At 36.5% G+C, this 8,816-nt stretch overlaps 2 protein-coding genes across 2 annotated transcripts; both read left to right on the top strand.

Moving 5' to 3' along the window:
* Positions 1-431: 431 nt before the first annotated feature.
* LOC143596378 (putative glutathione S-transferase) lies at positions 432-2,263 on the top strand. Its single transcript, XM_077075166.1, has 2 exons — positions 432-776; positions 1,769-2,263. The coding sequence occupies exons 1-2, from the start codon at positions 453-455 to the stop codon at positions 2,117-2,119; spliced, it is 675 nt and encodes a 224-aa protein (XP_076931281.1). The 5' UTR covers positions 432-452; the 3' UTR covers positions 2,120-2,263.
* An 811-nt stretch (positions 2,264-3,074) lies between these two features.
* LOC143596377 (putative glutathione S-transferase) lies at positions 3,075-5,981 on the top strand. The gene is made up of 2 exons (XM_077075165.1): positions 3,075-3,435; positions 5,503-5,981. The coding sequence occupies exons 1-2, from the start codon at positions 3,097-3,099 to the stop codon at positions 5,851-5,853; spliced, it is 690 nt and encodes a 229-aa protein (XP_076931280.1). The 5' UTR covers positions 3,075-3,096; the 3' UTR covers positions 5,854-5,981.
* The last annotated feature ends 2,835 nt before the right edge of the window (positions 5,982-8,816 follow it).

The raw sequence follows: 8,816 nt of genomic DNA, 5'->3' as shown, positions 1-8,816 counted from the left end.
TTTTAATGTAAAAGCTATAAATGAAAGTTATGTATTTTTGAGTTACGAATATGCGATAACGATTTAATACTTGTAGTTACCGGTTTGCCTTGTAGTTACCGGTTTGTTTATACTGTGAAAAAATAATGGTTATTTAAAAAAAAAAAAAAAAAAAAAAAACCGGTTAGACCGGTTATTAAAAAACCGGTTAATAAAAAAACCGGTTTATTAACCGGTTCACAAACCGGTCGTAACCGGTTTGACCGGTTATGGTTTTCATGCACAAAAACCGGTTATTAACCGGTCCGGTTATTAACCGAACCGGTTTTTTTCCAGGACGAAAAAAACCGGTCGGTTAATAACCGAACCGGTTTTTTTAAAAAAACCGATTTGTGCACCTCTAACGCCACATATAGTAAATTAAAGAACACCACTCATACACACGCACCTACTCCACCCATCTGAACCTAGCAATGGCGGAACAAGGAGAAGAGGTGATTCTGCTTGATTTCTGGGCAAGCATGTTCGGCATGAGGGTAAGGATAGCTTTAGCCGAAAAGGGTATTCGGTACGAGTACAGAGAGCAAGATCTGAGGAACAAAAGCCAGCTTCTTTTGGACTCCAACCCGGTTCACAAGAAGATCCCGGTTCTCATCCACAACGGCAAACCTATATGCGAGTCTAGTATCATCGTTGAATATATAGATGAGGTTTGGAACAATAAAGCTCCGTTGTTTCCTTCGGATTGTTATGCTAAAGCTCGTGCTAGGTTTTGGGCTGACTTCGTTGACAACAAGGTAAACTTTTACTATTTATGGTGGAATAGTACTTGTAAAGACTTTGATTTGGGTGTCTCAAATTGAACAAACCGACAAAAATTATCTATTTATAAGAGTAGGGGCAGCGTAGATGAGTAGTACCCGAGTTTGACTAGGCTTTAGCTTGATCGGCATAGCCGAGCCCGAGCTTGACTTTGGCTTGTTTTGGTTTACGAGAGCTTGAGCTAGACTCATTTGAACTCTTTTTTTTTTAAGCTCGAGCTCAGCACATGAGTTGCCTTTTCAAGCTAGGGCTTTGCTCGTTTACTAATTTTGTTAGTTAAATTATATAAGTTTTTATTAATGTATACTATTATATATTTTGAGAAAAACTTTAAACAAGTCAAAGCTTGGTTTGAGCTCGGCTATGTAGTATTTACTAATTAATACATAGAAGTTCAAAAGATATCAAATTTAAAAATACAGTAAGCTCGTGAAGACTCAATGCTGTTAAATGAGATTCCCATACAAACCTCGAGCTCGGGTTCAATAAATTAACAAGCTTTAATTGAGGCTCGAGAATCGGGATTGGACTGAACTCGAAAGAGCTCACTTGTTTCGAGCTTTTAACCAATCCGAGCTCGAGTAGCTCGCGAGTGACTCGACTTGTTTGCACCCCTAATCAAAGTCCTGTTTCTAGAGCTTATGACTTGATTTTCAAGCTCGGGCTCAACAGATAATTTATATTATTATTATTATTATGTTGGGCTTGCTTAGGCTACTGAGTAGGTTCGAGCTCGGTAAGTGAATCTCAGGCTTAGACTCATTTATTGAACAAACTTATTTTTAGGCTCGGCTCTATTGGTACTTTTTGCGAGTCGGTCTCGAGCAGCTTACGAGCAACTTGGCTCATTTACACATCTATATAGGTAAAGATAGACAATTAGGGTAATTACATAGACAATTAAGGTAAATATCTCCTGACTAGTATCCGGTAACAAAACTGTATAATCTTGTGTATGAAAATGCAGTTTTACCTAAGTGGGAGAAAGCTGTACACAACAAAAGGGGAAGAACATGAAGCAGCAAGGAGTGAGTTCATAGAATGCCTTAAATTGCTTGAAGGTGAGCTTGGAGACAAACCTTACTTTGGAGGTGAAAGTTTAGGGTTCCTTGATATATCCTTCATCCCATTTTACGCATGGTTTCAAGCCTATGAAACCTATGGGAACTTCAACTTTGAGCACGAGTGCCCAAAGTTGTTCGCTTGGGCTAAACGCTGCATCCGGGACAATGAGAGTGTGTCCAAAACTCTTCCTGAGATGCCAAAGGTCTTTGACTTTGTTCAGCATATGAGGAAGAGGTTCGGACTTGACGACTAGAAGTTGCAGACTTGCAGAAAGATACTTAAATGTGTCTTTATGTAGATTAATAAAGATTGTTGCAATTGCAAGTTACAATCCTTGTTGTATTTTCAGAGTGTTTGTTTTTAGACATTCATTATGTTGGTTGATTACGGTTTCTTTATTTTTACAGTTTTTAAGACATCTCAGCAACACTGTTGTTCTGTTTTAATTTGAGTGACGTCATTCAATGAAATTAATGCCATCATTTCATAGCAACTCTTGTGTTACATTATGGTGTGTGTTTGTAATAGGACTAGCAAATGGGTTGGGCTGGTTCGGTTACCATGTGTTAGGCTCCATGACTACTCACATTTTCTTTTTGAAATATTTAGCCTTGTTCGAATAACTTGGATTAACCTGAATTCGACTCGAATTCGAAAAGCTTATCAGAATTGGCTTGTTCCAACTTCTATTCACAAGTCAAGTCGAATTTGAATACGGTCCCCAACCCTTCAAATTCAAATTTGACTTATTTAACTTGAAAACAATCCTAACTCACGTGGCATCGTTTTCACTATCACTTGATATAACACGTTGTCTTACGAGAAGTGCGTTTGACAGAATGAGAATGAGAAATTAGACAAATAAAAATAAAAATTAAGTTTCTTAGGAACCTTCAAATTCAAATTCGACTTAATAAACTCTGAAAACAATCTAATTCACGTGGCATCGTTTTCACTATCACTTGATATAACACGTCTTACGAGAAGTGCGTTTGACGGAATGAGAAATCAGACAAATAAAAATAAAATAAAATTTCTTAGGTATATAAAATCGGTTATGTTTGAAAAGGAACAAACTAAAAGTATTAACGTACATCTGTCACAAACAAAAAGGACAAACATAACAAGATGGTGATCCTGTTTCTGAATTCAAGTCCACACATCATATATCCACACTTTCCCTATGATATCAACAATCTTGGTCGACGCCTATGCAAACACTCGGTGAATATGACCATGAACCCAACAATGGCTAAACAAGAACAACTGATTCTACTTGATTACTGGACGAGCATATATGGTATGCGGGTCAAGATTGCTCTTGCTGAAAAGGGTCTATCTTACGAGTACAAAGAAGAAGACTTGAGGAACAAGAGCCAGCTTCTACTGGACTCCAATCCCATTCACAAGCAGATCCCCGTTCTCATCCACAACGGCAAACCTATCTGTGAATCTAGCATCATCGTCGAATATATAGATGAAGTTTGGAACCATAAAGCTCCATTGTTCCCTTCTGATTATTATGCCAAGGCTCGTGCTAAGTTTTGGGCCGACTTCATTGACAAGAAGGTAACTTTCAATTATCTTGATTGGTTGTCTTTGGATTCTTGTTGATTTGAACAAGATTATTACAAAGAGTTTCATTAACTATGTCTAACGTCATTTCAAGAAAAAAAAAGCATTCTTAACGACTGAGCTTGGCTCGTTTACAAATAAATCGTTGTGCAAGCTTTCTAGAACAACTCTAAGTTGAAGTATGGGCCAAAAACCATAATGGGCTTGATTGGTGTGGGTCGAAGCCTAATTGACTAGAACCTAAAGCGCCTATGCCCCACAAGTATGCATGCTTGCGGGCTTGCGGCAACTGATCGAGTGACCAACATGAATATGGAAAATGGGCCTTTTATAATTTTTTTTTAAAAGATCGACAATAATTGTAATACAACAATAAACAAAACAAAGTTATTGTAGCAACAACATACACAAATAAAAATTATTTATCATGAGTGCAAATTATCTATCAATTAAGGGTGTGTTTGGGATTGCTTATTTAAGAGAAAAAGGACTTTTAACAAAAATGACTTATTAACTTATGAATATTTTAAAAGAAACTTTGAAAAAAATGTTTGGATTAACTTATGTGTTGGGGAAAGCCAAAATAACTAAAAAGGACGCTATTTTTTAAAAGGAGTGTAATGGGTTTGAGGGTTAGAAGGGTGGAATAGGTAAATCAAACCCATTAAGTTAGTAAGTTACAAATTCCTAACTTTTCAAAACCCCTTTATTTTGCCTTCTCCATAAGTTAAAATCTATAAGGCCTTATGGTTTGCCAAACACCTTATACACCTTATTAACTTTTCAAAAGGTTTATAAGTTATAAGTTGATGAAAATAAGGAATCCCAAACACCCCCTAACTATTACTATTAAAACTTAGGCCTAATTTATTAACTAAATCAACTGTCAGGCCAAATATGTCACTAATCTCTTAGAAATTAGAAGAGTCCAAATCCAGTATTTTGTTTATATTTGAACTTTTGGATAAATTTAGTCCCTCTATAATCCAATATTTTGTTTATATTTGGACTTTTGGATAAACTTTAGGCCCTCTGTATAAAACTAGGCCTTATATAAGTATAAGCTATGTTTTATACATATAAATTTTATAAAAATTATGTGCCCACCGCCGGAATCGGGCATGACACGGCGGCGGAGCCCTGTATGAGGTGAGAGCCGGGCCTGCGCAAGGGCGACTCTTATATAGCTCCCCCCCACATTTCATCCAAGCTTTACCGTTGGTGTGTGCCGTGGCCTCTCGTTAGAATCGATCACTGCACGCAGCCCCGGCTCTAAGGGTGTGCTATGTGGGCGCTTGGCCCGAGCACGCGTTTTTTCGGGGGCACAATTTTTTTTGAAAATTTCCGATGTTATATATATAAAATACCCGAACGCTTATAATCCCACTATTTTTGTAATATTCAAACACATTTTAGACCCAATTTTTTTAATTACCAAAAAACTTATAGGCCATTAAAAATTGAAAAAGGTCCATTTGTTTAAATTAATCAATAAAAGTTAAATAAATAAAAACAAGAAACGATAAGCGGGATAACAACAAAGTCTACTTCGAACACCAGCAGTCACGGTAGCATTTGCAAAAAGGAGTTTTTCGAAATTACAATTATTGAAATATTATTTACGATCTACAATGACTAAGAAAGACTTAGCGGGTTGGCGATAATGACTTTAGCAAACGGAATATTAGATGGCATAAGTTGCGAAGAGCTGATTCATCAATTTGCTATCAAGAATGTTAGGAGAACTTCACAAATCCTTGGTTAGCTATTAGCCTATTCAGTATGTCATAAACTCATTCTGATACCATGATTTTTGCTAATTGTTATGTTTATTGTCATAACTTTATATGCATATAAAAATGTGTTTACATTATTTAGTACGTTAAGGCTTAAGGGGCAAATTTTTTCTAGCTCGGTCGGGGCACGTGAATTCTCACGGCCAGCCCTGACTACTTGATTCACCGCTAAATAATACCAGTAGATATTATATTTTGTTTTCATCTCTTGAATTTGTAATCTTTTGTATAAGTTTACAATTTTACATACAAACAATGTATGCAGCTATACCAAACTGGAATGGGTTTGTACACAACAAAAGGTGAAAAACACGAGGCATCAAGGAAAGAGTTCATGGACTGCCTTAAATTGCTTGAAGGAGAGCTTGGAGACAAACCTTACTTTGGTGGTGAAAGTTTTGGGTACCTTGATGTATCTTTAATCCCATTTTATTCATGGTTTCAAGCCTATGAAACATATGGCAACTTCAACTTTGACCATGAATGCCCGAAATTGATCGCGTGGGCTAAACGATGCATTCAAAACAAAGAGAGTGTGTCTAACTCTCTCCCAGACTTGCCAAAAATATTCGGCTTTGTTCAATACATGCGTAAGAAATATGGAATCAAGGAATAGAACTTATAATATACAAAAAAGAAACACATAACTAGATGTTTTTTTCTATTTGTATACATATATAAACAAGTTTTTGTCCAAAGTTGTTCGCGTGGGCTCAACAGCGCATCCGTAACAACGAGAGTGTGTCCAAGACTCTTGCTGAGATGCCAAATGTCTTTGCCTTGTTCAGCATTTGAGGAAGCGGTTCGGACTTGAGAAGTTGCAGAAAGATACTTAGATGTGTCTTTCTGCAAATTAATAAAGATTGTTGCACTTGCAAGTTACAATCCTTTTTCAGTGTGTTTGTTTTTAGACATTCAATGGGTTGGTTGATTACCCTTTCTTTATTTTGTGATGATACATCTCAGAAACACTGTTGTTCTGTTTTAATTTGAGTGATGTCATTCAATAGAGTTAATGGTATCATATCATAGCAACACTTGTGTTGCATTATGGGGCGTGAATGTAATAGGACTGGCAAAGAGGTTCGGGTCTTTTTAGTCTGTTTTTTAACCAACATGTCTAATGCATGGGTCCTCTAATAGTGTATACTTATTTCAAGATAATTTTATCAAACTTTTAACTTTTCCATGCAGTGAACTGGGAGGGACATTCAAAGATAGGGCCAACACAACCATTAGATGAACCTAGCTAGGTGTAGTAAAAATCGCCATAGTCTACGCTTCTCTGGTTAATTGATTCTGTATATATGATAACTATGATAAGACTTACTTTCTTGTATATCTGGGGTCTATATCTTTTGGAATGCTTGTTGAATTTATTAAAATATCAAAATAAAGGATTACAAACTAATTAAGCATCTAATCAAGACAGACTAGCCATCTATTCAAGACTCAAGACATGAGTAAATAACGGTTGTCTATCCAAAAACAATGATCAGGATAAACACAGGACCAAACAACGGAGAAACATAGTACCATTGGCTTCTTGTTAAAATCGGTGACTGCATCATTCACCGCTAATATTAATAGATATGATATTTTGTTTTCTTCTCAGGATTTAGTAATCTTTTGTGTAAGCTATACCAAACTGGAATGAATTTGTACACAACAAAAGATGAAAAACATGAAGCATCAAGGAAAGAGTTCATGGACTGCCTTAAATTGCTTAAAGGAGAGCTTGCAGACAAACCTTACCTTGGTGGTAAAAGTTTTGGGTACCTTGATGTATCTTTAATCCCATTTTATTAATGGTTTCAAGCCTATAAAAGACATGGAAACTGCAACTTTGACCACGAGTGTCCGAAATAGATTGCATGAGCTAAACGACGCATTCAAAACAAAGAGAGCGTGTCTAATTCTCTTCCAGACTTGCCAAAAATATTCGGCTTCGTTCAATAAATGCGTAAGAAATATGGAATCGAAGAATACAACTTATAATATACAAAAAGGAAACAAAAAACTAGATGTGTTTTTCTATTTATATACATATATAAACATTGATGCACTTAATTACAACTGCAACCATGTACATACTGTTGGAGTTAATTCCCGAACCGAGTTATGGGTCGGGAAGGTGGGGCCGGTTCGAGTTAATGGATCGATCTCATTAGTTAATTAATTATTATAAATAGAGATAATTATCTATTTTATTTATTAGATAAAGATGTAATTTTATTTAATAGATAAATAGGAGTTTATATTTTACTCTAATTGTAATCAAGCTCTATATAACCCCAAAGAATTCGTGTAAGGGTTATTGGAGAAGTGATCAAGTTTTGAGTTATTTTCTTGATTAATAAAATTAGTGAGTTGTGCCAAAGTATTCTCCGAGTTTAGTTCGTGTTGAATTCGATCTGGGCCATTAATTGGCATCAGAGCTAGGATCGAATAACCTGAAGATCGCAGGAGGAGCAGACCAAGAACAACCGGGTTTGTGTTCGAACGGCGAGACAAAGGTTGCAGATCGAACAGAAGGGATTTGTTCGGGTTTGTGTGGTTTCAACAAGTTTCGCAGGACCTGTTCAAGCAAGGCAGGCGCGAGGTTTGTTGTGTTAAAAACGAGGGTTCGGTTTGCGGCGGCAGTAGGATCGGCGTTATCGACGGAATTCAAGAAACAAGCAGGGTTTTCTGATCGGGATCGTTGAGCAAGAATTTCGTCGCTAGGATTCGAGAACCAAAGTTTAATTACAGTTAGCGTTGTCAAGACTTTGATCGGAGAAGGAAGGCATCAATTAAAAAAAAGAGAGAGAAAGGCAACAATTGAATAAGCTGTCGGATCAGATTTTTGTGTTTAAAAGAGTATAAAGGTGCCATAAAAGTCAAACGTTACCTAACGGTAAGGCCTTAACAGGTTTCGTACCTATTAATTTTCGTGTCTAAACAGGTAAAATACATGTTTACCTCTAAGTACCTGGTTAGATTTTTATAATTAAATATATATATATATGTATATATAATATTATAATTATAAACTATTATTATCCATTTATCCCCAAACCCTAACTCCCGTTTCCACTTTCACGCTTCCAAACCCTAACTCACTTCTCCATCACCGTCACCACTTCTCCGGCCAAACCTCTCTTCGCCCGCCGCCCTTCTTCGGTGGTTCCTCTGCCACCACTTCTCAGCCGGCACCACTTCCTCACCGGACTTTCTCAGTTTCTCCTCTCCGTTGTCAGAGCCGCCGCCGGTGCTTCCTTCTACTTAGTAATGTTGCTTGTAAAACTTTATGAATATGCCCAATTGTCCATATGATTAATATGACTAATTGACTATACTTATTTTGTGTATAGGTTGGATTGTTTGCTTGGTTGGAATTGAAGATTTGAGAAGAAAGACCAATCGGTGCTTGGAAGTTTGGAACTTGATGTTGTTTGATTAGAATTCGGATGCTTTATTTTAAGACTTTTATAAACTTTCAACGACTTTTGTTTGCTTGTTATTGTTTGCTTCTATGGTTTTTTGTCTTAAAATTGTTAAGGATCATGGATTTATGTTTTATTTTAAGACTTTTATGAA

The sequence above is a fragment of the Bidens hawaiensis genome, unplaced genomic scaffold (genome assembly GCF_021521415.1).
Source record: "Bidens hawaiensis isolate Kalapana, Puna unplaced genomic scaffold, B.hawaiensis_p1.1 tig00046309_1, whole genome shotgun sequence".
In the NCBI taxonomy this organism is placed as follows: Eukaryota; Viridiplantae; Streptophyta; class Magnoliopsida; order Asterales; family Asteraceae; genus Bidens; species Bidens hawaiensis.
This window is presented reverse-complemented; position numbering and strand designations above follow the sequence as displayed.

Bases quoted from the DNA above. Each gene is read 5' to 3' on its own strand.
- LOC143596378 (XM_077075166.1), top strand. From the start codon at position 453: ATGGCGGAACAAGGAGAAGAGGTGATTCTGCTTGATTTCTGGGCAAGC. The intron at 777-1,768 runs GTAAACTTTTAC...ATGAAAATGCAG, and splicing joins CTGACTTCGTTGACAACAAG to TTTTACCTAAGTGGGAGAAA.
- LOC143596377 (XM_077075165.1), top strand. From the start codon at position 3,097: ATGACCATGAACCCAACAATGGCTAAACAAGAACAACTGATTCTACTT. The intron at 3,436-5,502 runs GTAACTTTCAAT...CAATGTATGCAG, and splicing joins CCGACTTCATTGACAAGAAG to CTATACCAAACTGGAATGGG.